Source organism: Pan paniscus, chromosome 9 (assembly GCF_029289425.2).
Source record: "Pan paniscus chromosome 9, NHGRI_mPanPan1-v2.0_pri, whole genome shotgun sequence".
NCBI classification, from domain to species: domain Eukaryota; kingdom Metazoa; phylum Chordata; class Mammalia; order Primates; family Hominidae; genus Pan; species Pan paniscus.
In genome coordinates this window covers 129,618,232-129,646,197 of record NC_073258.2, presented here as the reverse complement: position 1 = coordinate 129,646,197, position 27,966 = coordinate 129,618,232, and the positions used below count along the sequence as shown (strand labels likewise).

Below are 27,966 nucleotides of genomic sequence, written 5' to 3'. Positions count from 1 at the left end.
CTGGCTGGGTGTGATGGCTCATGCCTGTAATCCCAGCACTTTGGGAGGCCAAGGTGGGCGGATCACCTGAGGTCAGGAGTTCGAGACCACCCTGGCCAACATGGTGAAACCCTGTCTCTGCTAAAAATACAAAAACTAGCTGGGTGTGGTGGCACACCTGTACTCCCAGCTACTTGGGAGGCTGAGGCAGGAGAGTTGCTTGAACCCGGGAGGCAGAGGCTGCAGTGAGCTGAGTTCGTGCCACTGCACTTCAGCCTGGGCAACAGAGGGAAACTGTCTCAAAAACAACAACAACAAACAAAAAAATCAAATACTGCACTCATGGAAAACAAATAGCTAGGACCAAGTGATGTTCCTTCTTTTCCCATCAAAACGTTTACAAGAACTATCGTCACATAATTAACTTAAGTTTTTTCATATTTTATCAATTCTGGGCAAGGGTATAGCAATGTTTTTAACAGCAGTAACAAACTATGCTTACTATAGTGCCAGTTGTTGTGAGCCTTTTGCATCTGTTAACTCATTTATTTCTCATAACCCATCAGTTTGTAGATGAAACCAAGGCTCAACCAAAGGTTCAACGCTCTGCCCATTGGCATACAGTGAGTAATCCATGTGGAGCTGAAAGTCAAACCTGCACACACTGATTCAAAGCAGACTTGAGAGTTGGCTGGTTGAATCTGGACTGCTACTAACTCTAAAACCTCTGCTGACCCACTAAACCCTCTAAAATTATTTCTAAAACTCTGATGAAGCCATGACTTCCTGATCTCTAAAGTGGGAATAATAGTATCTATGAAGGGTTGCCGTGAGGATTCAATTAGATAGTAGGTGTTTGTACGGGGCTCAGCAGGAGAGCAAGTGCCAAATAAAAGTTACCCAGAACTTTTACTTGGAAATAGTACAAGACCATGCAGCAATAGAAGGGAAGAGGGCTATATTGTGCTTGTATCATTAAGTATTTAACCACTTTCTCTTGTATCATTAAGAATTTATTAAGGGTCAACCCTTCTGAAAAAATAAATGGAAAGTTCTCCCATGGTTGGATCTCGCAGGAAGAGAGCCCTGGCAGTTAAAATGGGACTTCACAGGGAATCCTACAGTGTGATGTAGTAGTGGAGAAGGTCCTTGCTTACCATGAAGTCCGAATAACAACCAAAAAATCTTGTGTAATTATTCAGTGGAAACCATTATCCAGATAGCACTGATTATGACGACTGAACTGTGTCTACATTTCAGAACAATGTCTAGTGCTAGGTTATCTATTGCATCTGTCAACTTTCCAGTTCAGGGAAGTGGTCCAGGAGCCTCTGTGAGCTTCACCTTCTCTTCTAGTGGGTGGTGCCTTCTGCAGGTATCGCTTTCTTGTATTGCCCTAGTTACTCACAGGCTCATTCAATACACGAGATGGCAGGAGTAGAAGCAACATGGTGAATTTCTGCAAAAGAAGTAATGGGGGAAAGCAGGCCTGGTATTCTACAAAACAGTTGCTAAAGAGAGAGGGATTTGACTGGCTCTCCATTTCTGGATAGTAAAACTTGGTAAATAATGAAGTTTTGTTTTGTTTTTTTTGAGACAAAGTCTTGCTCTGTCACCCAGGGTGGAGTGCAGTGGCACTATCTTGTCTCATTGCAACCTCTGCCTTCCAGGTTCAAGTGATTCTCCTGCCTCAGCATCCTAAGTAGCTGGGACTACATAGATGTGCACCACCACGCCCGGCTAACTTCTGTATTTTTAGTAGAGATGGGGTTTTGCCATGTTGGCCAGGCTGTTCTTGAACTCCTGACTTCAAGTGATCTGCCTGCCTCGGCCTCCCAAAGTGCTGGAATTACAGGTATGAGCCACTGGCTCTGGCCTCATTATTCTTAAACACATATATATTTTCCTGGTTCAAGATCAGTTAAAACAAAATGCATTTCCAGAGAAAAGAGCATAGCAATTGCACTGATAGTAGCTAATATCATTAAAAATTTATTGATCAATTATCATGTACCAGGCTATCCTAAGTATTTTGCATATGTTAATATTAACTCATTCTTCCTAACAATTACGTGAGGTAACATTTTTTCTTTTATTGCCACTTTACAGGTAAATCAAAGCCTAGAAAGTTTTAAGTAATGTGCCTGAGTTTATATCTCTGAGGCTAAGTGGTGCAGGCCCAAGCTCTATGACCCCAGAGCCTGCAGTTCTTACCACTGTTAGACTGCATGCCCACTGTGTATCCTCAAAGATCATGAATCCCTAACATAGTTGTGTCTGCGAGGCTAGGGCACCGTGTTGTTGATTTGCAGGGAACACAACTCCTCACATTAGTCAGGTTAGGCTAGGGTTATGCTGTAGTAACACAACCAAAATCTCAATGCCTTAGACATGAAAAGAGGTGTTTTTCCTGCTCAAGGCAAGCCTGCTGCAGGTCCAGGCAACTGTCCTGGGTAACAGTCCTCTGAGCAGCCATTGGCATCCCTTACCCCCATCACCTAAGACTGAATTCCTAGGATGGTGAGGCAAGGGAGGAGAACACTGGAGGAGCTTGCATGGATAGTTAAAATGTGGTCCAGAAGTCACACATGTCGTTCCTGCTCACAACTCATCAGATAGAATGAGTCTGAAGGCCATGCCAGTACAAGCAAGGTGCGAGTTAAAGGCAGTAGACCCCCTGTCTGGAAGGAAAGCAGAGCTGGGAGCACTGCACAGCATGGACATCTACCTCCCACTCCACTCTCGACTCAGGTTCTCCCATGACATCTGTCACTGACAAGGGCAGCAGCATGCGGAAGAAGAGTGCTCTAGCTTCCTGAAGCAGAGAGCGACAATTATAGCCCCCAAGACAAGCTCAAGGACTGGCAGTTTATAGGGCAAAAGAAATTGAGGGGCAGCATAGGTTGCCAGATGAGGTGTCACTCTTGAGACCTCATAATGGTAGCAGAAGGTTGGTCCTGCATCCACAAGCTTCTAACCATATATTGGAGAAGAAGAAGCTTCTGGAAATAAAGAGAGGGTGTGTCTTGTTCCAGCTGCAGAGTTATGGAAGATATGCAAAGGGGCAGGGGGGCTCCATGAATGCTGCTGAAAGTCAAGTACAGCCACCCTCCCTCTGCCTTGTCACTGCCGCCTCATCAGCCTCCTTGTCCTCCCATAAACATGCCAAGTCCACTTCCACCTCAGCCTTCGTGCTGACTGACACTCCTCCCCCTGGGGTGCACAGGCCCCAGGTATCTATGTGGTTCACTCCCGCACTTCAAGTCTTTGCTCAAACACCACCCCCTTAGAGAAGACTTTCCTTGACCATCCTATCTCATGTAGCATGTCACTACTCTTATCCCATTACTTGCTTTATGTTATTTATTTTTTATCTATAGTTTCTCTGGAATGTGAACTCCAAGAGGACAAGAGCTTTGTCTTGCTCATTTAAATCCTAGTGCCTGAAATAACACTATAGCATAATATGTGCACCAACCTTTCCTGAAGGAGTGAGCTGATGGGTCCCTAGTATCCATGTGCAGGTGTGACTTTCAGCTCCACATGGATTACTCACTGTATGCCACTGGGCAGAGCGTTTAACCTTTGTATGCCTTGGTTTCATCTACAAACTGATGGGTCGTGAGAAATAAATGAGTTAACAGATGCAAAAACTCACAACAACTGGCACTATAGTAAGCATAGTTCATTACTGCTGTTAAAAACATTGCTATACCGTTGCCCAGAATAAGACACGAAAAAACTTAAGCTATTTATATGATAGTTCTTGTAAAAGGCAGGGGCTGGGAACCCCTTTGTACTGGGTGTTGAAATATAACAGGACATCTTACTTCAGTAGCAAGGATGAATCCCATTCATGTTACAAGCACCGGGACTACTGGTGTTGGTTGCTGGTCACAGAAGCAAAGACAAGTAGGCTTACATGATCTAAAATTCAACTGCCAGATGACTAAACACTGGTAGAAGTAGTCATAAAAGGAGAGCAGTTTTGAGCAGTGCTTGGAAAGTAGGGAAGGGGGTTACTTGCAGGAGAGGAAGGGTGATGTTCTAGGTGTCTGGGAAAGACTTTCTTCCCGTACTCACATCTACCCTACAAAGCATCTTAGGGTGTGGAACTGAGAAGGTGTAATGGGAACTCTCTTCCAGGCCGTAGCAACTTCGGAAGAGAAGGAACAATGAAGGTTTGGATCGTTTTCAACAAGCATGTAGAATCTATGTACTAAGAGATAGTAAAATCTAGGAAAACTTGAGTTCCCGAATGATCTGCTTCTCTAAGTTACGTGAGTTTTAGAGAAGACAACAGTGATGTTACCTACGCCCTATAAAGTTACTGGACTCCCAATACCCCATATGCCCTTGAATCCCAGGAGCCACAATAACCCTTTGAAAGGAGTGGCCATGACGGAATTTCACAGTTGCCTGGTCCTGCAATAGAGACGCCCCCTTCCTGGGTGTTCCTCTCGGTACCACTTTGCAAGTATTTTACTTTGATTATGGTGGGAGATGGTTCTGTTCCTGCCAGTGTTTTGTAATTATTAGGTTCCTAAAGGCTATACTGGCTCTCTTATTTTTACGACCCTTCTCCTAAAAAGCTAAAACATGCAGGAGTAGCTTCCTTGAGGCTAGGAAAAAGTATCCAACATTGGACTCAAAAAATACTTTGCTACACTAATCACAGATGTAGGTTCCAGAACAATGTCCTCTCCCACTCTTGGGTCATCTCCTTGGCTTTCTGGTATGATTGCCTCTTGCAACGAGTGGCACCTTTGGTTCCCTACCTTAGAGAATGTGACTGACTGCTAGTCCAAAGCCATCCATATTGTCCAATGAGGCACCTGATGAGCTCCTTTGGCACCTCTCGAGCTCCTCAGCAGCACATGCAGCTAACCTATAACTCACGTGGCAGTGAAAGAGAGGAGGCTTCGGAGGGAAAGGAAAAGCATGAGAGCCAGCCCAAGTATATGCAGGGCTCGCAGAAGAAAAGGACTTAGGCTTGTTCTGATGGACCTTAAGCGGTGGAAGCGATCAGAGATGGGTGACCATCAAGCAAGGGTGGTGTTGGGGGATGGAGACACGGAATGGGTAATTGGAGCAAACCTGGAAGTTCCTCCCAACCCTGAGGTTGTGTGATGTTTGTGGAGCCGTAAGGAGATGTCCTGTGCCACCTGGAGGGGAGCTCCCTGCCCAGCTGCCCAGTGCATGCAACTCCTCCCCTCTGGGGCACCGTTCTCCCCTCTCGCTCCTCTTGGCACCTGCCCCTCCGAAGACTTCCAGGAGCCTTAAATTAAATCCAAATGGTTCAGTTTGGCCTGTGAGATCTGCCTCTCTGATTTCATCTCCTCTTCCAGGTTCCTGTGCAAGCCGTGCCCTCTGCCTTGAGCGCTTTTCCTAGCCAGGCAAGGCTGCTCCTCCTCCCTGTCTTGCGTCAGAGGCCTGCCTTGATGACCCAGTTTGGTGTAGTCACTTGATCACATCACCCTCTTCATTTTCCAAACAGAACTTCTCATTCAGAAGTATTTTTACTTATTGGTTTATCTATTAATTGTCTCTATCCCTTCGCTAGCTCATAAGCTCCATGAGAGCTTGACACATGGCATGCACTCACCTATGTTTGCTTGTTAAATACATACACACATACATAAAGCTAAGAAAGGAAGGGGTTGCTGGAAACAGTCACTTTAACAAACTTTATTATTTTGCCTAAACTCAGCCTTTGGAAAGGAAAGGAATGTCCTTTGTAACCACAAGGAGTCCCTTCATGTGTGGAGACTCAACATGCCTACCGCATAGAAATTGGTATTTTTAAGAAGCCACCAGATGGTGCTAGTGACACGCTTTTTACTCACCAGTGTTCCTGTTGATTGGAAAGATTCACTGAGCTTCCTGGTAAGGTAGGATACGGGATGGAATAGGTGACTCGGTGTGATTCTTCCTCATCTCTTCATCCCACTTTTACAAAGGTAGTCTTAAGGGCAGTGACCAGGCAGCAAATGCTGGACGCTGATCAGGATAGCTGATACGCTGCTTTTTTTTTTTTTTTTTTTTTTTGGAAGTTGCCCTGAAAAAAAGAAGGGTAAGATGAACAGGTTGGATAAAAATCAGAAGAACTCAAGCGGTGGTTTGCTTTCATTATGGGACTCCATGATTTCTAAGGATGATTTCATGCTTTTAAATTCTCAAGTATTGTTTATTGCCATTTTTAGAAAACGGTAGGAAGCGTCTAGACCCTGGCTTTTCAGTTTCAGATGCTAAGTCCAGGCAGGGCTTCAGAGCCCCAGCAGAGTTTCCAAACCTGGAGGCTTCCGTGTCCCACACAGAGCTTTTCAAAAATACAGACTCCCAGGCTTGCGCCACCAAACCGTCGTCTCTTCGTGGGCCCTGGAGCCTGTATTGCCAGCAGAATTTCCCAGGTGATTCCATTTCATCTGCACATTAGGAGCCACTGTTCCTGGGGAAGATTGATCCCTCCAGTCTCCCTTCTAGGACCTGCCACTTCTGCTCACTGGTTCTGGGCTTGAACATGGCCCCAGTCAGAATCATCCAAGTTTCGCTTCATGGAACTTCATTGTTAATGGGAATCTCTCCAACCCCACCCCTCCCCGAGAAGGAGGCATGATCTCATAGGTTTACAAAATAAGGGATTAAACTGGTTTGCTTTGAACTGCATCATTTCTTAGATATCCACACTACACCATAGTACTTTCTCAGAGGAAGTATACAGCAGGGATCAAGGAACACTTTATTCACAGAGCAACTCTTCAGAACAATTTCAGGGGGCAGGCACAGTGGCTCACACCTATAATCCCAGCACATTGAGAGGCCGAGGTGGGTGGATCACCTGAGGTCTGGAGTTCGAGACCAGCCTGACCAACATGGGAAACCCTGTCTCTACTAAAAATATAAAAATTAGCCATGCATGATGGAGGGTGCCTGTAATCCCAGCTACTCAGGAGGCAGAGGCAGGAGAATTGCTTGAACCTGGGAGGAGGAGGTTGCAGTGAGCCAAGATAGTGCCATTGCACTCCAGCCTGTGTGACAAGAGCGAAACTCCATCTAAAAAACAAAACAAACAAAAAACAAAACATTTCAGGATACATCATTTAGTTAAAAATAACCTGGACTAAGTGTCAGAAATTTTTGGTTTTAGTCATAGCTTCTTTATTAAGAACTATGTGACTCTTCTATTTATACCTGCTGGATTCCACATGGAATTGAGGAAGCTGACCATGTGACTTTGGTAAGTTACTTCTTTTCGAAGCCTCTACTGCTCTATCTGTAAAATGGGGATAGAAACTGTGTCATGACTCCCACAGGGCTGTTGAGGGACGCATCAAGTAACCTACGAGAAAATGCTCTGAGAAGAGTGAAATACCGCCCAGTGGAAGGTAAGGCCATAGCCAAAGGGATGTGAGAATTAGTCCAAAGCGCCATAGAATTGAAGATTTTCACACCATCACAGCCGCCATCTGTAGCACAGCTTTTCTGTAATGAAAATAATGCAAGTAATTAGTTTTAAAAATCAAATCGAATCACAAGGCTTATGATAAAACAGCAGTTCCCATTTCTCACTTTCTATTGCTCAGAGACAAACTTTTCAAACTCTTTTGGGTGTTTCTTCTGGTATTTACCACCCTATGTCTAGACAATGTGCTAGTTCTAGATTTTTCCATGTTAGACGATCTGTACCGACTTCCTAATAAGGAGGAAGAGGATAACACTCTTCACTAATGCAGGCCACTGCCCTCCGCAGCCCGCCAACACACACAGGCTTCCCCATCCCCATTTTCCTATGCTAGTTAGTCCAGAACCCTTTAATCAATAGTATTTGTTGTATGCCAATTCCTCCATCCTCAGCCTCTGCTGTGGAAGTGTACATTTCCGCCCAATATCGGGGATCTGTTTCTTCGTGTTCTTTTTCTTAGAGGCAGGTAAGAGAGCTCTCTCCTGGAGTGCTTGCTGATGCTTCACCCTCCTGCCAAATCTAGAGTAGCTCTTCTCTGGGCCTGAGTCACAGCTGGGATAACTGTGGGGTTCCCTTTTCCTCTCTGGAGAGGAATCCCTGGTTTCCTGGATCCCATTTTCCTCTGTCTTATGCCATTCCCTCTTTATAGTGAGAAAAGGTGCAAGGGAAGTAATTTTTGTAACCTTTCATGTCTGAACGTACCTTTTTACCCCGCTGGTCTTATATTCTTTGATGGTTTGGCTTAATACAGAATCCTAGTCTGAAAATCATTTTCCCGCATAATTTTGATGATACTCCTTTTTGTCTTCTGCAGCAAATCTAGCTGTGGAGAAGTCTGATGCCATTCTGTTTCTTGATCCTCACATGTGAACTATTTTCCCTTTGGAAACTCTTAAATCTCTTTTTTCCTGGTGTTTCTGTGTTTTAATGATGATGTTTCTTTGCGTGGGTCTTTTTGCACTAATAGTGCTGGGCAGTGGCCCCTTCAATCGGTCTCTAGTTTGGGGATTTACAGAATTCTTTCCTTGGTATTTTCTTCTCAGTGAGCCTTCTGAACATCAGCTTAATTGGGTGCTGGAACCTCGTGCGCCACTGAACCTATATTGATCCTCAATTTCTCTTATCTTTTCTTTCCTATTGTCCATGTCTGACATTTTGTTTTACTTTCTGGGATATTTACTCATTTATGAAACAACCCTGATGTGGAATTTGTTTACATCTTCTATATTTTTAATTTCCGAGAACTCTTTCTTGATCTTGGGATGCTCTTTTCTATATTCTTGCTTTGTTTAATGGATCCGGGCAGTACCTTCCTCTCTGAGATATGAGAGGGAATTATTACTATTATTTTGTCCCCTGCATTTTTCCCCTTAATTTCCTTTGCATCTGTTTTTGTTCCTCTTCCGTATGTCAGAAACTTTCCTCTTGTCTGACAATCAGTGGCTACCAATTCAAATCTGAATGATATGCCCATGTGCATGCACACGCGCACACACACACGCACACACACGCACACACATGCACACACATGCGCACACGCCCGCACACACACGCACACACGCACATGCACACACATACACTCACACCCACGCATGCACCACACATGCACATGCATGCACAGATGCACACATACACCGCACACACACTGTCGCACCCATGCATGCACCACTCACGCACATGCATGCACAAATGCACACCCCCTCACACACAAACACGCACACATGCTCACACACACACGCACACACAAACACAGCTGACTGGAAGGTGTGTTGAGCAGGCAAGCCTGGTTAGCTAGTGAAGCGCCGTGGTAGGGAGAATAATGGCCCCCAAAGATGTCTATGTTCTAATGCTCAGAACCTATGAATAGGTTATGTGGCAGAGAGAGGAATCAACGCTGCAAATCAGTTCATTTTAAAATAGGGAGATTATTCATGGGCCCAGTGTAATCACAAGGGTTCCTAAAAGTGGAAGAGGGAGGCAGAAAAAGACAGAGAAGGAGATGTGAACTGGAATCCAGGTTAAAGTGTTGAAGGACTCCACTTGCTGTTGCTGGCTTTGAAGATGTGGAAAGACTGCCATGAGCCCAGGAATCTGGGCAGCCTCTAGAAAGTGGGAAAGGCAAGAAAATAAATTCTCCCCTAGACAGTACAGAAAGGAACACAGCCAGCAGACAACCTGATTTTAGCCCAGTGAGACTCATGTTATACTTACGAAGTTTAGAATCGCAAAACAATAAACATGTGTTTTTAAAACCACTAGGTTTGTTACAGCAGCTACGAAAAACTAATACATTTGCAGGTTAGGGACCCACAAGTATTACAGCTAAGGAGGGAGGGAAGGTCAAAGCAGCCAGGAAAAGGTGCTTGAGACCTCAGCTAGGGAGAAGAGCAAGAACTCCCTGGACTTCAGCAGATTTCATGGCTGGGTCCACCGTGTCTGCTGTGTCTGTCTGCAGAGTTCCGCTGCCTTCTCAACAGCCCAAAGGGCATTCCCTTGGAGAAGAATTTGGGGGTTCAGATTCTAATCCTGAACGTACTTCTTTCTCCAGTAATTTTTTCAGGGCTTACCTCAGGCCTCAGGCTCTGCAGAAAAATTACAAGAAACCTTTAGAATCCACATGCATTCTGTCTCCTGGTCTGTTTCTATGAGTTTGGGTGGAGATTGATCCACCTGATTGAGGCCTCAGCAGAACATCATCCAATTTCCCTGTGCTTCTTAAGGGTTTGGATTAGGGAACAGAGTTTGCCGGCTTTTTCATCTTGAATCACTTATGGGTGGATATAAATGACTCTATGTATTTGTAACATTTTGTCTTTTTAAAATTAATTTTTAAATTAAAAAACCAAATAACTAGAAGCAATTTGCATAGTTGTTACACTATAAAGCATAAGTAACTGAATACTATGAAGTTATGACTCAATTTAAAACAAGCACATTAGCTAAAACAATTGAAGTTCTTTGTGTGTTTTTCCAACAGCTCATCTTTCTAGCCCCTCCCACAACCCAGTATTTATCCTTTTTTTTCCAGTTTCACTCTTTTTTATAAAAACTTTTGTATTGTAGAATATAATATGTTGAGAAAGTGCCAAGTAAGGCTTATTCCAAAGTGAGTACGCATGTGGCCATCATCCAGATCAACAGAAACATTCTCGCACCCAGAAAACCCTTTGCATTGCCCTTTCCATTTCCTTCGCTAGTTTAATTTAATTTAACATACTCTCTTCTGTATTTTACATTGTTTTATCTTTCCATGTTTTCTTCTGGGTATTTTTCATCAGTCTGTAAATTCAGTGAGTTGCCTGTTACTCATTTTTTCAGTGTTTGTCTTGTCTCTTAATTTCAAGGAGTGCTTTGCCTAAGAATATGTAAGGAAAAATAGGCATCTTTTGTTCATTTCATGTGTTGTGTAAGTATCTTCTCCCAGTCTGTGGCTGATCTTTTCACTCTCTTAGTGATATCTTTCAAGGAATAAAGTCTTAACTTTAAAGTATTTAGATTTATCCAGTTTTTCCTTTATAGCTGGTCTATCTTTGAACTTCCACTTTGGATCATTTCCTTCTGCATGGATAACATCTTTTAGAATGTCCTTTAGTATGGGTCTGCTATTAATGAATTCTTTTAGTTTCTGTTTATTTGAAAATGTTTCTATTTTATTTTTATTTTATTTTATTTTATTTTTTGGAGACAGGGTCTCACTCTGTGGCCCAGGCTGGAGTGCAGTGGCACAATCTCGGCTCACTGCAACTTCCTCCACCTGGGTTCAAGCGATTCTCCTGCCTCAACCTAGCTAGTACTACAGATGTGCACCACCATGTCCGGCCAACCTTTGTATGTTTAGTAGAGATGGGGTTTCACCATGTTGGTCAGGCTGGTCTTGAATTCCTGACCTCAGGTGATCTGCCTCCCTCGGCTTCCCAAAGTGCTGGGATTACAGGTGCGAACCACTGTGCCTGGCCAAAAGTGTTTCTATTTTGAATTCATTCTCAAAGGTCATTTTCATCAGGTACAGGCTGGCTCTTATTTTCTTTCCATTGTCTTCTAACTTCTGTTGTTTCTGTTGAGAAGTCAGATTTAAGTCTAATTGTTACTCTTTGGAAGGTAATTGTTTTTTGTTTGTTTTTTTACTCCCTCAAGCTGCATTTAAGGTTTTCTCTTTGTCTCTGGTTTTCGTTATTTAGCATTTTTACTATAATGTGTATAGATATGGAGGTGATACATATATGTATGAATTTAAATATATATATATTTTAAATGTTTTTGGCTTAGAGTTGTAGAACTTCTTAAATACGTGGCTTAATATTTTTCAGCATTTTTGTAAAGTTCTCAGCCATTCTCTTTAGATTTTGTCTCTGCTTCATTTTCATTCTCCTTTCCTGGAATTCCAAGTATATGTATGTTGGATTCTCTTACTATATCCTCTCTATCTCTTACTCTTGTTAAAAGGAAAAACTTTTGATATATTTCACAGAGTTTAACTGAGCAAAGAATGATTTGCTTAGTTGTGAATTGGGCAGCCCTCAGAACGTGAGGAGGTTCAGGGAGCTCACTCTGCAATGTCAGCAGGGAATCTTTATAGACAGAAAATCCCAAGTGAGTTACAGTAACAGTTTGATTGCTGATGGCTTGGCACTTGCTTTATTTGAACGCGGCCTGATCACTTGGCTGCCTGTGACTGGCTGAAGGTTGGCTGCTGTTATTGGCTGACACCCAGCTGTTTGTTATGAAATATTCCTAAGTTAGTTGCAAGTTTGTTTACATACTAAGTTAGGTTGCAATTTTTTAATGTAGGGACTTAAGAAAGGAGTCAGCCTCAGCCCAAATTTAATTTAATTTAACATTCTGTCTCCTGTATTTTGTCTCTCCATGCTTCATTCTGGGTGTTTTTCATCACTCTATAAGTTCTATAACTATTTTTAGATTTATTGATTTATTGATTTATTTTAGACGGAGTCTTGCTCTGTTGCCAGGCGGGAGTGCAATGGCACAATCTCTGCTCACTGTAACCTCCGCCTCCCGGGTTCAAGCGATTCTCCTGCCTCAGCCTCCTGAGTAGATGGGCGTGTGCCACCACGCCCAGCTAACTTTTGTATCTTTAGTAGAGACGGGGTTTCACCATGTTGGCCAGGATGGTCTCGATCTCTTGACCTCGTGATCCACCCACCTCAGCTTCCCAAAGTGCTGGGATTACAGGCGTGAGCCACTGCACCCAGCCACATCCATTGAGTTTTAAAAGTAGAATCAGTTTTTCAGTTCTGAAATATTCTTTTTTTACATATATAGTTCCAGTTCTCTGCCAAAATTCTCAATACTGTCTTTTGTCATCTTAAACATGTATACGTGGATGTTTATTTTTATTTTTGTTTTTTTGAGACAGAGTTTTGTTCTTGTTGCCCACACTGGAGTGCAATGGCATGGTCTCAGCTCTCTGTAACCTCTGCCTCTCAGGTTCAAGCGATTCTCCTGTCTCAGCTTCCTGAGTAGCTGGGATTACAGGTGCCTGCCACCACGGCCAGCTACTTTTTTTGCATTTTTAGTAGAGATGGGGTTTCTCCATGTTGGCCAGGCTGGTCTGGAACTCCTGAACTCAGGTGATCCGCCCGCCTTGGCCTCCCAAAGTGCTGAGATTACAGGCGTGAGCCACCGCGCCCAGCCACATAGATGTTTTAAAGTCCATGTCCAACAGCTCCTATTTTTTGAGTCCTTGTAAGCCTGTTCCTATTGCCTGTTTTCTCTTAGCTCATTTCCTTTTCTTATTGTGTGCCTGTTATTCCTCATTGTGTGCTGAATATTATTTTTGAAACATTGTTTATTAAAGCAATTTGAGGGCTAGGGTAATATCACCTTCCTCCAGAGAGGATTTCAGCTTGCTTCTGCCATGCATCTCAGGATGCATAACACTGGGAGTTACGCATAGGATGACTCCAAGTTATCCTTGGAGTTACCCTCCTCCAATTTCAGAGGTACAGGATAACTCTTGGAGTTACCCTCCTCCAATTTCAGAGATTGAGATAGCTTAAGGCTGAACTGCAGTTGCCTTGAAAGCTGTCTGCTTCTGTTCAGTTTGCTCCTAGGGTGCAGCTTTTCCATGATCCCAACCCAAAAGGAAGAGGGTTCATCAGGCCACCAGCCACACACAGGCTCACCCTACACCAGGGGGCTCTGCACTCCAAGGCAGGTGCACTCAGCCCCGCAGGCAACCACCCGCCTTTCATCCAGCTCCTCTAGAACCCACACAGGCCTCAGGTGGAAAAGTGGTCCTGGCTGCTGGCTCTTCTCCCTGGGCCTCTGGTCTCACTCCCAGATCTTTCCCTACTAATTCATCACTATCTTGTTACCACACTAATGAGCTAATAATGCCTTCAAGAGCAATTTTTAGAAGATCTTATCTACCTCTTTAATTTCTTCTCAGCTGGAAGGTTGTTCTAAATTGCTGAATTCTGCACGATCAGGAGCAGAAGTTCTCTTGGGACTTTCAGCAAAGGGGCTCTGACCACTAGCATTTATTCTTTAACACTTAATACCAGGTCGTTGTCCAGGAGGCAGGCGTTGCAGCTGAGAATACCCTTGATGGGGGTGGGGGTATTCAGTGTGCTGCGAAGAGATTCTGAAGAAACTTTGGGTCATAGTCAAACTTCAGTTACAGCCCTTTTGTTCAGAGATCGGCTCAGGAAAAAATCTTGTTGTTTTCTTTATACATTTTTAAAAGGCTCTTAATACTATGGATTCTATAGGGTTCTTTCAACCGGAATTGTGTCTATGTGGATACATTTCTCTTCAAGTTATAAAAATGTAGTTAAATATCTTCTAAAAGAGAAATAAATGCCCCAAAACATATTTTAGATTTAGATTTCCCAACTTGGAAAATAGCTAAAAATATTTTTGTGAACTGAAAGCTGCTCTCCTGAGCTCCCCTGCATAACGTGACTCAGCCATGAAAATGCATCACTGGGCTTTCTCTGGCTTTCTGTGCCAGGGCTCCAAATATTGGGAGTGTGCACTTCTTAACCTCAGAGAATGTATAATCTAGCTAAAAGCAGACAGGTGAAACCATCTAAGGTGATAAATATGCATAAGATGGTGTAGTGAAATGTACATATTTTATAGCATCCAAGTCTTCTAATAGCAAGAAAGAACACTTATGAATTATTCTGCTTCACTGATTGCTTATTTATCATAAACGCTATAGTCAGTGCATTATTGGAGTTGTTGACTACCTTTGGCTTCCTCTGAGAAATTTTAATGTACATGTACAATCCAAAGAGTTGTATTTATTAATAACCACTAGGACCTATAAATGTGGTATAAAATAACAGGCAAGAGAGTAGGCCCAGGAGCCAGACTGGCTGGGTGTGAATCCAGGGCTGGCTACTTACTAGTGTGGTGAGCTTGGTTAAGTCATTTGACCTCACTAGCCCTCTGTTTGCTGTTCTGTAAAGTAAGGATAACAACACCTATCCCAAGACATGTTTTGCAGAACAACTGGGTTCCTATACATAATGCATTGAGAATAAGGTCTGGCATATGGCGAAGCACTCCATATAAATTCTTATTCTTCTTAGGCAGGCATCCCCAACCCCTGGGCCACAGACCGGTATGGGTCTGTGGGCTGTTAGGAACTGGGCTGCAGGAAGTGAGTGGTGGGTGAGCCAGTGAAGCTTCATCTGTATTTACAGCCACTCCCTATTGCTCACTTTACTGCCTGAGCACCACCTCCTGTCAGATCAGGGGCGGCATTCGATTCTTATAAGAGCGCGCATGAATTCTATCGTGAACTCCACATGCGAGGGATCTAGGCTGCATGCTTTTTATGAGAATCTAATGCCTGATGATCTGTCACTGTCTCCCATCACCCCCAGATGGAACTGTCTAGTTGCAGGAAAACAAGCTCAGGGCTCCCACTGATTCTACATTAGTGAGTTGTGTAATTATTTCATGATATATTAGAATGTAACAATAATAGAAATAAAGTGCACAATAAACGTAATGCACTTGAGTCATCCTGAAACCATCCCCCTCCTCAGTCCATGGAAAAATTGTCTTCCATGAAACCGGTCCCTGCTGCCAAAAAGGTTGAGGACCGCTGTTCTTAAGGTGCAATTATGGTTAAACATTTACCAGGGGGAATTGAAGCATAAACAGAAGTATACTTTGTGAATTATTACCAACAACATCCACATAAAGTGGGAAAGGGGAAAATCCATTTTATTCCCAGCCAAGAGACATTTAAAGCACATACCCTCCCTGCCCCTACTCAAATGGGAGGTGTAGAAAGCACCCTCCTCTTTGTCCTTCCAGAATATCTTTTTGATGTGTCTTATACTCACATCTGAAAAGGTCAGCTGGTGACATTTCTTTCTGGAGGCAATTTTACTGAAAGCATTTTCACTTTCTCAGTGTGCAGGGACTGGAGGCTCAATGAAGAGGATACAGCTATGTCCACATCATGTCAACTCTCACTGATTGTAGAGCTGTTCTCCCACCCAGCTCAGTCCTCTCTCCCTCTACCCCTAACAGGAAAATTTAACTCTGGTTATTGACTACATCTCATTGTGATTACTGAGCAAATTTATTAAATAGCCTGGGATAATACTTTTTTTTTAGACGGATTATCGCTCTGTTGCCCAGGCTGGAGTGCAGTGGCACAATCTCGGCTCACTGCAACCTTCACCTCCTGGGTTCAAGTGTTTCTCCTGACTCAGCCTTCTGAGTAACTGGGAATAAAGGCGTGCACCACCATACCTGGCTATTTTTTTTTGTATTTTTAGTAGACACACAGTTTCGCCAGGTTGGCCAGGCTGATCTTGAACTCCTGACCTCAAGTGATCCACCTGCCTTGGCCTCCCAAAGTGCTGGGATTACAGGTGTGAGCCACCGTGCCCGGCCCTGGGACAATACTTGAATGGGGCTCCAGGGACTGATTACTACCCACCAAAACATTCTGTCCTATTGAAATATAAATTTATCTGAAGCAGACACATGAAAACGTGCTTTCCCATATAAGCCCCCATGCACTGGGCAACTTCCCTTCTGCCTAGCCCTTTAATGTTGGTGTTCTTGAAGCTTTGGCCTCAGTGCCTTTTCTTTGCTCTCACATTCTTCCTGAGAAATTGCATCTACTTTAAAGATTTCCTTTCCCACCTATTTGGATCTTTTGCTTGGAACTTTCTCCTAAGCTCCAGGTCCGTGGATCCTACTTCCTGCTGGACTGCTCCCATCTGGAGATCCCACAGTCCCCTCAACTCAGCCCCTGTTTCTGAATCCCCTAATTATCCTCTATTTACTTGGTCACTCAAGCCAGAGACTTGCCCTGGCCTCCTTGTCTCGCTGTACCCCGCCTGATGATTGAGCTCAGCTCATCAAGGTCTGTCACCTGCAGCACTACAGCAATCGCTTGTCTGGCCTCCAGTTTTTAAAATCCGTCCCACAAAACATGACCAAAGTGGCCAATCTGATGATGCCATCCCTTGGCTTAGATTCTTCAGTTAACATCCTGATCAGTGACATAGGCACAAGAACCTCCTAGAATGGAAGTTCCTGGGCCCCACCCACAAAGATTCTGATCCAGCAGACCCGGAATGCGGTTCAAGAACCAACACATTTAACACTCAGACTGCTCTGGGGCAGGTGGGCTGTGGGCATGTTCTAAGATGCACAGCACTGCAGGATGTTCCAGCCCCTCGATGTGGCCCGGACACTCACCGTCTTCTGGCATGCATACACCTCTCTAACCTCATCCATGTCTAACCCCTTCATGTCCTAAAGTCCAGCAGGCAGGGTCAAGGACTAGGGTGACATTAGGCCAGGCCTGGGAATGCCTGGATCTTGGCCTGCTGTTCACTCATTGTTGCTTTGAGGGTCTAATTGGAGGAGCTCTGCCCCCAAGCTCTAACAGGCAAAAGTAAGAAAAGTAACCCATTGTTAGTAGCTCAGACTAAGCCCAATACCCTTGAATTCATGGTTCTCTTATAAAAACTGAAATGCTGAATATGGCTTAGCAGAGGATAATTGGCAGGAAGCAAGACTTTCCCGCTGTGTCAAGAGATGGGAATAGGCCAAGTGTACAAAGCTGACCTGAATCCATTTGTCCAATTGGTGAGCCTGTCTGGCCTATCCCCAGAGGCCAGACCCTGCCCTCGCCCCCAAGCAGTAGATGCGAGAGCAGAGAAGGACGGTCAAGTCTATCTAAGGAGACAGACCCTATAGAAGTGTTCTGATTGCGTGGGAGCAAATTTTAAGAGAAGTACCATGCATGGATAACAATGTTCAAGCCACAGTAACCGCACACTGGTAAACTGTGGTTAAACTTGGTGCAAAAGTAATTGTGGTTTTTGTCATTATTTTCAAATGGGTCTTAAAAAGGAGTGTTGGGGGCCAGGTGCGGTAGCTCATGCCTGTAATCCCAGCTCTTTGGGATGCTGAGGTGGGCAGATCACTTGAGGTCAGGAGTTCGAGACCGGCCTGGCCAACATGGTAAAACCCCATCTCTACTAAAAAATACAAAAGTTAGCTGGGTGTAGTGGTGGGTGCCTATAATCCCAGCGACTCCGGAGGCTGAGGCAGGAGAATTGTTTGAACCCAGGAGGTGGAGGTTGTGGTGTGCTGGAGGTTGCGGTGTGCTGAGATGGCACCACTGAACTCCAGCCGGGGTGACAGAGTGAGACTCTGTCTCAAAAAAAAAAAAAAAAAAAAAAAAAAAAAAAGATTGCTAGGGGAAGCCTGGAAGCCCAGGGAGGAAGCAGGGGTTCCCTACCCAGCAGTGATTGCTCCCTGGTTGCTGGAGGAATGATGGAATCAGAGTCACCCAAGGACCAAAGCTCCATACCTCTTGCTATCCCAGACTCTCTGGAACACCAGGAAGAAAACATATTTGGCCAAAAATTATTATTTGCAACATTAGAACTTTTGATTTTGGAATGAGACAAGGAAATATGTATGTATCTCAGAGACAATGAATTTTTAAAAGGAAATTGGGACCGTTTCTCAGGGTGAGACGTCTTATCCGGTTAACTGCGAGCCCCCCGGGATTTCTACTCAGAGTGTTCATCACATCAGGTTTCCATTCTCTACAATAAAAACATGGCCAGGGAGAAATTACCCAGCACTGGGAAGAAAGAGCTCCAAAATAGAAGCAGCTTTCGAGGAATTTGGAGGGATAAAAAGGAATAGTGTGTCTGAAAGTTGGCAACATCTAAAAAGGCTAAAAATGACAATTCTGCCTGTGATACTATGTCTAGTGTGCAACGCTTCATTCAAAAGGCAGGCACGTCTCCCCTTCAGGCGGGAGTGGGAATCTCACTGGGGAACCGGGAACTGCGTTTGAGCTGATGCAGACTCAGGGTCAACTCGGCAAGGGAGCCCGGCGCCCAGACACAGCGGCGTTCACCTCACCTTGCACCGTCTTTGTCGGTCTTACAGGCATCAGCTTTCCCAGCCTCATTTGAGCCGGGATCTGAGTTGCATTTCTTTCTGGGTCAGGCCTTGCCATTAGGGAGAGATGAAGTCAACTGATGAGCGTGCCAGCCTTGAGGAAGGACAGAGTGTGGGAAGCAGAGTGTGGGAAGTTGGAAAAAACAATCTGCAAGGTAAACACCTTCAAGTCAATTTCAAGAGCTGGCTAGAAACCGCCAGGACTTCAGGGGGCCCTGCCTCGCGGGTCTCCCTGCGCCCTCAGCACTTTGGCTTGGTATAATGCCACCTTGCCCCTGAAGAGAGGCCTATTTTAAGCTGAGCAAGAAAAGGTGGAAAGACTAAAATCAGCTTTGTGCAGAGACGCCAATTTCTGCTGCACACATGGAAACGACGTGCACATACAGCGAGCTGGCCCAGCTCCCGGCCACGTGGCTCACACTGTCCGTGCTCACCCACCTGTTGCCTTCACCCCCAGCAGCACTGGTTGTGAAAAGGGTACCTGCCTGAGCCACCCCACCACTGCGGGCCTGCCAAGGACAGGCAGGGACTCAGCCATGCCCCGCAAGGAGCCCAGGGGCATCCCCAGGGACGGCTCCCCAGCCTATGGGCTCGCTTCCTGAGAGGCCGTGCTCGGGCTCGCCTGCTCAGCTCACTCCGAAAGCCTCTGCTCAGACCTGCACCCAGTCAGAGCAGCACAGATGTGCAGGAGGAGACCATTTCCACGGGCCCTCCGACTCCTAGGAGGCAGGTGAGGAGAGGGGGAGGGAGGGGACCAGCGCTGGTGCTTCAGGTATGCTCCGGCCACTGCGATGCACTCTGCTTTGTGCTTGGGGTTTCACACGTATCTCGGCGACTGTGTGCGGAAGGTACAGTCGTGACCACGCGCAGGTGAGGCCTGGAGGAGGTCAGCTAAACTGCTCTCTCTCGATGGTTCTGAACCCTGAGAATACATCAGAGGCACCTGGAGGACTTATGAAAACACACACTGCAGAATTTCTGGCTTGGTCGATGCAGGTTGGGGCCAAAAATGTGTATCTCTAACAGGTTCCTGGGCGATGCTGACGCCGATGCTGTGCGTCCTGAGCCACACTTGGGGAGCTACTGCGCAAGCTCGCACAGCTAGCCGACCGCTGAGCTGGGGCTCAGACCTGGGTCAGTCCTGGTCCACAGCCCAGCCCCTTTCTCACGTCCCCTGGTGAACGGCGGCATGGTGGCCTCATGGACACTGACCAGGGCCCCTAGGGAAGCCTGTATGGAGGCCACTTCACTTTGAATGGATCTGGGATAGAGGAAGGACGCGAGCCATGGGAGCCTGGGTCCTGGGCACAGCGAGCATGTCATGGCAGGGTTCATCAGCCGCCTTTCAGCAGTTCCCTGGTTCTGCCCCAGCTACCTGTGGTTGGTGGTGGGAGGTTTATTTGTTAGTTCCTTCAGCAGTGACTCACCACACTTACTGAGAGCTTACCGTGTGCCAGGACTGCCACAGGTATGGGGATGCAGAGTGTCCACAGCCCCCCAGAAGATTGATGATAGCACCCTCCATGTGGGAAGGGCTGTGACTGCAGACAGGGCATGGGGCGGGGCACCTGTGTTTGCCACAACCTCTAGAGGATCCCTTCATATTCACGTCTGTGCGTGGGGCCCTCCTCCACCCAGATCTGCTTCCGCAGCACAGCCACGCAAGTCTACAGCTGGTGACTGTGGCTGGCAAGCAGGGGAAGGTGGGTGGGGGCGGCAGCCGTGGGCTTTCCACTGGGTCCCAGCAGACCAAGTCCTGGTACAGGGAAGCATGGGCTGGCACTGGCAAACCCTCCTCAGGGAGCAGCAGGCCAGGAACCTGGGCTGGGACTGATTATTGCTGAAGAGAAAACAGGGCCGAGTGTCCCTCATGTCCCCCCAGCAGCCGGGGGCAAGCAGAGAAAGAAATGTCGGAACCGGGGAGAGGCCCCTGCCTCTGCACAGGGCTAAACATCATGCCAGCTGGCAAGGGAGAAATGGGTACAGGGCCCAGGGGCATTATCACAGAAGAAGGCAATGAAGGGTGCGTTGGGGGCTGAGGCAACCCATTATAACTGCACACATCACACACCAGGGATCCACTAATTTAGACTACAATGTGAATGGTCTTTTGAAACTGAGATGTGTGGGGGCCCAGAGGGAGGGATCCACCCAGCTGGGAGGAGGTTAGGGAGGCCTTCCTTAAGATACTTCCTGTTCCGTCTCAGAGAACCCATGGATACTGGCCCGGGGAGGGAGAGGAAACACGTCGCCGGTGGAGAGAATCGCTTGTGTGAGGGCACAGAGCGGGGCAAGAAGACAGTGGTGGGCTTTCCCCGGGAGCTGTTCGGCAGAGGGAAAGTGGATGCTGAGCTCTTCCTCTTCCCTGGAGCAAGTCCCATTTCCTCAGAGAACACGGCCCCCTTGGGCCAAAAGGACATGAAGAAGCTCTTGCTAATGCCAGCCTGGCTCTCCTCATCCCGCCCCCTGCACCCCTGCCCTTCTGGCTGCCCTCCCTTCTCCTAGCTCTGTCCCCTCTCACTTCAGGAGTCTCAAGTCCTTCAGACTACTCCAAAGTCGGGGGATCTCTGGATGGGTAGGAGGTGATCTCACCGCCTCCTTTCTTGCCCGGGCTTGTCGAGATGAACTTCCTGATGCTGGCGGCGCTGAAGCTGACACTAGCGGGGGCACCTCCCTGACATGAACGCCCCTCGAGACTGGGCCAGTGCTCCTGATGCCTGGGCACCTGCGGAAAGGCACCCAGCGTGGCCGCCGTGGCATGCCTTGAGTGTGTGGGTGGGGACTGATGCAAACTGACATTCCAGCTGTCCCAGTCCATTTTGTGCTGCTCTCACACAACCCCGGAGACTGGGCGATTCACAAAGGACAGAAATGTATCTTCCCACAGCTCTGGAGCCAGGTGCCAGCAGGTTCCGTGCCTGGTGATGGCTCCAGTCTCTGCTTTCATGATGGTGCCTTGCTGCTGTGTCCTCCAGAAGGGACAAAGGCTGCCGTCCTCACATGGCTGAAGGTGGAAGGGCAATGAGTGAATGTACTCCCTGCACACGGCACCTACATCAGGACCCCTGATTCCATTCGTGGCCTAATCCCCTCTTAAAGGCCCCACCTCTTAATGCTAGCGCATTGGCAACACCTGGATTTTGCAGGGGAAGCACGTTCAAACCATAACACCATCTAAGGCTGCTTCTGCCTGAGACAAGTGTGCTCATGTCTGCCTCAGAGACGGGGCCAAAAGCAGCTTGCTCTGCCCTGCCCTGGAAGCAGGACAGAGGATAGCTGTCATCTCTCCCTTCCAATGCCAGCTCATTGTCTCAAACAAAACTTGGCCCCTTGTGCCCTCTAAGGAGTGGGTTCCTGTGCAGAGGCTCCAAGGTTCCTTGTGATAATAGACCAGGGAGGGCAAGTTGGTTCCCTCTCATGCTTGGCATCCAGGTGTTTGAGGGTAGCTGCCCAGGGCCCTGTGTTGAGGTCACTATGGTCAGGGCTGGAGCAAGGGGGTGCTGGGTGCATGATGAGTTTGCATGGCAGCTGGAAGTGCCCCCTCTGAGTGGCTCCCTGGATATCCCGGGACCACTGGCCGTGTGCAACCTGAGTCCCGGCATGAACTCCGCTGGGACCCTCCTTCGTGTTAACGCTTCACTTTTCAAACAGGAAATAGAGGGAAAACAAAGCTGCTTTCTAACAAACGCTTTGATTTTAAAGCCAGAGTATGAGTCAGAAACATCATCCATTGCAGCCAGCTTTACATGGGAATAGCCCAGTTCTTCAAAAGAAGCAGCTGTCATTTCATGGCACCGAGGCATCGTGTTTCCAGAAGAGCCACAGTCCCTCTTGCATTAAGATGGATTGTGACGGACCTCTTAGAGAATCCGACAGTTTCGGGTTGGAAAGGGGATCCCTTTTGTTCTGTCTGGACACTAAGGCAGTGCATCATCTACAGGTGCATCTGCTGCATGGCTGCTGGCTTGTTGCCCGACAAAATGCCCAGCATTGAACCAGATGCATAGGCGTGAACCCTGGAGAATCCTGTTTTCAGTGGCTGGAAGAGGGAGGTGTAGGCACCAGCTCAAACTCTTCACCTCCCGCCTTCTATCCTGCAGACCCCGGCAGGCCACATGGTGACCTTCTATGTCCATCTGGGACAGCAGTCAGCTGCCCCTGCCTCTGCGGGGAGTGAGCAATGGGCCGCAGGATCACTTGTCCTGGGCAGCTCTTCTGGGGGTGGCTTTGCATTGCTGCTGGGTTTTGGGAGTCCAGGGCCTGTGGTCTCCTGGGGGCTGTGTGCAGAGAGTCTTCCCCAGAACCAGATGGGGAAGGGAGCCGCAGGGAAAGAACGTGACCTTTGGGCTCAATCCTGGTATTGAAGCCGTGTTCGTTCTTTTACATTTTCGTAACATGCAGCATTGGGTAAATGCCTTCTGAGTTTGGTTAGTGCTTGTTAAATTGGGCGAGAACTTCATAAGTTTGCAGGAAGTATTCCCAGAAATGGTACACACACAGTACTTAGCGTGGTCACCGCACATGGCCAGCATGTACCAAACTGGTCCGAATTGACTAGAATGGGGAGGGTGGGAAGCGACAATCTCTACGTTCTCTTTAACCTGAGGTGTCTGATGCTACTTGCTGGGCTTCTGGCCTGTGACGAGTACTCCCACTCCCTGCTGCCCTGAGACCTGGGTGGCTTTCAGGGTATTCTTTTTTCTCAGTGCCTTTGTGTGGAGAGCCGCTGTCTCCCTCCACTCTGTGGGTGATGCAGGTGGCGCTGCTGTGAGCTGCCCCTGGAGGTCATGGACAGGCTGTCAAGGATGGGGCCTGCCATACCAGAGCTCCCGCCGCCCTGGGGAAGCGATGTGGGCAGTAGCTCAGAATGCAGCTCCTCCCCAGAGCCTGGGCCACCGGGCACTTGCGGGAGAAAGAACAGGGACGGGGAAGACTGGATGGTCCTGAAAGCTGAGAGGGGCCACAGAAGCCCAGATGACACAGGACTATGGGAGACAAGTGAGGGCACCAGCTTCCCTGGGTTGAGGGACCGTGATACCCAGGAGGGCAGAGAGGGAGACAGGGCCCGGCTGGCAACCTCTGAGCAGGTGAGCGGGAGAGAGAGCAGGACAGAGAAGGCAGCTCTGTGTTCTGCTCTGATCCGTCTGACTCCACACGGATGTGGAGTTCTCTGAGACACCTTTCCCTGAATCTGAGAGCTTACTAACAGAAGGCCGGGCCTCTGAGATAGAGATCAGGCATGTAATGAATGAATGTGAATCATGAATACAGCTGGAGCACCCCTCATCAGGGTAGCCCACACCTTACAACCGTGGACACAGAGGCCTTGTTGCTTCCCCGAAAGTCTAGTTAATGACTAGTTAATGGCTAGTTAATATCTAATTAGTGACCAGTTAACGACAACGCTCCTAACTCCATCATCCCACCCCCTTTCCCCAAATTCAGCACAAATGGCTTCAGTTTGAGTTTCCCAAAGCATCTCCTCAGGTGTGTGGTTACAGCCCAGCCCTAGGGTCTCTGGGTGCATCGGCCTCCCCCTCCCAGATCCAAGTACAACTGAAACCCTAACAATAGAAATCATCATTGCTGGCCCAGCGCTGCCACCCCTGCTTCTGTTCATAGCCTGCTTTGTTTGTTTTTAGTCCCTTAGGCACTGGCCCTAACAACAAATGAGGAGAAGCCAAGTTCTCTGCTTTCTGCAGACAGGGCCTCCCCTGGATGGGATCTTCCTCTGAGGCGAGCTTCAGATCTGCTCAAGCTTCCTGCAGTGGGGCCAGGAGGCAGGGCCCGGGCAGGGGAGACCAGAGCCTCTCGGTGATGCCTCCGAATGGCAGGGCTCAGACACACACACCGGGCTGGGTAAGTCCCTGCAGTGAAAACCGAGACGGTCTTTTGCCTGCCACAGCCCCGGGCAGACTCTGCTCTCACCGTGGTGCCGACATCCCAAGTTTTCAGACTCACCAGGACCCAGTGACAACATCTGGGTCCTCAGAGCTGCATGCAGACTGTCCCCAGTTCAGAGCATTGGACAGAGCTGGGAACTGACAGCCCTGATCAATAGTCCCAAGAGAAAGGCCAGCCCTCCTCCTCCTCGGAATCCTGGGTTTCTAGGAGGCAGAAAGGTTTTCTGAGAAACAAGGCTTTTGGAAGGAAGGTGGTGCCTGGCTGCATCCAGAAAGGGAGAGCTAAATGGAGAGGCTGAACAAAGGACGCATGTGGAACGCATGGGGAGGGGAGGCTGGGGCGCAGGGCTCCGGGTCTGCTCTTCTGCGTCCACCCCGGATCCTGCTTTTGTCCAGATGGGCCTCGGAGCACCAGTCACTTACTCCAAGAAGTCATTTCCTGTGGCCAATAATGAAGATGACGCACTCGGAAGCTTGTGGGCTCTGAGGAGGGGGTGAGGACGCAGGGGTCATGCATTCATCCCAGCACAGGCAGCGCATGGCTCCGGAAGCAGACACAGGCCAGGCCTGGGCCAGGAGTCTGCCAGGAGCCAGGAGCGCCTGCACCTCCCTGGAGGCCCACACTTCTCTCCCCAGAAGCTCACACGCAGCGTCTGAGGTGCAGGGCCCAGGTGTGCTGGGGTGACAAAGCCCCGAGCTGTGGTGATGGGAGGGAGGAAGCGCCGGTTTATGTCTGTTCTTTGGGCTGATTTGCTGTCTCTGTCTTTGTCTCTAATGTCCTTTGCACCACTGACCTTGAGGAGCCTTTTGTTCCTCCTGTCCCAGTTTGGTTTCCATGGGAACCTGAGTGGCAGCGTCATCACTTTGCTGAGGTGAAATGCCCCTGGATGCCATGAATACCTAGGGGAAAACCTGCCAGAGAAGAATAAACCATCCAAGAGACGGCGCTGCAGGCCTCACAGTCTGCTTCCATTTCCTCTCAGGTTTCAGATCTCTTAGTTTTGGGTGCCCAAGTTCACGGAGGGTGCCGGGGAATAGAAGCTCTGTCAGTCTCATCTGGATCTTGGTCCTCAGCAACTGTCTGGATCCTGACAGGTGTGTGATAATTACTTAGTGAATTCATGGGTGTGGGCCGTGATAGAATTAAGTGATTTGATGTCCTCTCGATAAATCCAGGTAACGACATAGGGTTTTTTGAGTTTGACCCTCTCCCGAAATTTGCCATCTGACAAAATGACATCATGGCAGAGTTGTAAACTGCTGTGGATGTATTTTATTTAATTTCTCAAATTAAAATAAAAGGTAATGGTACACTTAAGAGTGGTCACTACAGCCAAGCTGATTGACACCCACTGAACTTTCTGGAATGGGCCATAGGATGCTGGACAATAGGACAGATTTGGAATGAGCAGTCTTCCATTCCAACTTTAGTTTCTGCAAAGCTGTTGAGAGCATGGAGCCAGGCTGCGGGGTCTGGGTTCAAATCCTGACTCTACCACTTAGGAGCTGTGTGTACATGGGCAGGACAACTGGCCTGCCTGAGTCTCAGTGTAGGTGTCTGTAAAATGGAATGATAATAGCTTCTATCTCACAGATTCACTGTGTGGGTAAAATGATAGATGTGAAATGCTAAGAACAGCACCTGTACGTAGTATGTCCTGGATATCTTACTGTTATCATTAGCATATTTTGTTTATTCCAAGATACATTTTTTTTGGCCCATTTGATATCTATGAAATCTAAAGATTTTTTTTCCTGTCTTGGGAGATAGAATAATGGTGTGCCTTACAATGGATTGTGTTTTAGATTCACTGAAATTCATTATTGTTGTTTTTATCCCTGGTCTGTAACATGGTATTTGGTAAATAACAAGGACTCCATACGTTTTGCAAAGAGTAAATTCTCTCCCTCCCTACTGAGGCCTTGGTCTAGGTCTCTCCAGGCCTTTCCTTCCTGGAGCCACAGTGCTTAGAGACAGGCCACTGGGGTCAGCATTTGAGCTCAGCTATGATCAGAAAAAAGCACCGTTGAGGTTGCAGTGAGCCAAGATCACGCCACTGCACTCCAGCCTGGGCGACAGAGAGAGACTCCATCTCAAAACAAAAACAAACAAACAAACAAAAAGCACCGTCGAGAAATGGCTCCAGCGCTGACTAGCGGCCACCTCATTTCCCCCCTTGACCACTGGGCCAGTTGGGTGGCTAGGTTGCCTCATTTTGCATCCTTCTGTATCCCCAAATCTGAAATAAAAGCTGGAAAAAAATTCTTGTGAAGTTTGCATTCCAATCTATAATATCCACTTGCTAAAAACTAAAAATGATGCATCTCCACAAAACTCTGCAAGGAAAAGTATGCTCCAAGCATTGTCTCACAGCTATGGCGGGCCCGAGGGCACTCCCAGTATGCACTTCCAAGGACGGTTTGAGAAGTGCGGGTTTGATCATCTATAGCAGATGCTGCTGATGCCAACCAGCAAGTCCCGGGCCCCCGCTGGGTGTCCCCCAGCTGCAGTGGACAGTCATTCCTGCTGACACGTTCCTACCACAAGCCCCGGCATTGATAGCTTGGTTTTGTTTTGTGTTTTTCAGTGCAGTAAGAGCTTGCCTGGCCTGTGTGCAGAGCTGCCTCATCCTGAAATTCTGGGAGTTGAAAGCCCCCAGGGCAACCCTTAACCAATGGGGGAAAAGCATTGGTGTGTAAATCCCCCAGCTTCCCTGGGTGGGCTGCAGCTCAGCCATATTCTACATGACACTTCCGAGAATCCCCAGTGGGCATGACCTCAATCGCCCACATTGGATGCCACAACCTGCACTGGCTTTTCTCCCTTCCCTGTGGGTCTCTCTCTGCACTTCCTCCCTTGTGCATTCTAGGTTCACCTTCCAAATAAATGATGTGCACTCAGGGCCTTGTCTCAGTCTCTGACCTCGGGGAAACCTAAACTAAGAAAGTCGATACCAGAAGCAGCCCTGCGGAGTAGCCCCTAAAATGAAATTCTGAGCGGGGATCGCTTGCTGGACACCCTTTGGCTGGTGGTGTGCAGGGTGGTGAGATCTTACTAAGCCTGTGGTGGCTTGAGATGAGGTCCAGGTATAAAAGGACACACTGGCTCATGCAGCAGCCCTGGCAACAAAAAGGCATGGAGGCAGCGGGGATGGTCATGGCCGTGAAGTGGGCTGGTTTGGCTCATTGCAGTAG

General features: G+C 47.5%; 1 protein-coding gene across 2 annotated transcripts; it reads left to right on the top strand.

Moving 5' to 3' along the window:
* The first annotated feature begins 19,520 nt into the window (after positions 1–19,520).
* Positions 19,521–27,674, top strand: TP53AIP1 (tumor protein p53 regulated apoptosis inducing protein 1). Of its 2 annotated transcripts, XM_057299296.1 has the most exons (4): positions 19,521–19,598; positions 24,511–24,727; positions 25,755–25,866; positions 27,360–27,674. In XM_057299296.1, exons 2-4 carry the CDS (start codon positions 24,587–24,589, stop codon positions 27,365–27,367), a joined length of 261 nt encoding a protein of 86 aa, XP_057155279.1. In that variant the 5' UTR covers positions 19,521–19,598; positions 24,511–24,586; the 3' UTR covers positions 27,368–27,674. The 2 variants fall into 2 exon arrangements, with proteins under 2 accessions (XP_057155279.1, XP_034789934.1); XM_034934043.3 differs by lacking the exons at positions 19,521–19,598; positions 27,360–27,674 and adding an exon at positions 26,692–27,064 and having other exon boundaries at positions 23,809–24,727.
* The last annotated feature ends 292 nt before the right edge of the window (positions 27,675–27,966 follow it).

Bases quoted from the DNA above. Each gene is read 5' to 3' on its own strand.
- TP53AIP1 (XM_034934043.3), top strand. From the start codon at position 24,587: ATGGGATCTTCCTCTGAGGCGAGCTTCAGATCTGCTCAAGCTTCCTGC. The intron at 24,728-25,754 runs GTAAGTCCCTGC...ATTTCCTCTCAG, and splicing joins AGACACACACACCGGGCTGG to GTTTCAGATCTCTTAGTTTT. The intron at 25,867-26,691 runs GTGTGTGATAAT...CTCCCTACTGAG, and splicing joins AACTGTCTGGATCCTGACAG to GCCTTGGTCTAGGTCTCTCC.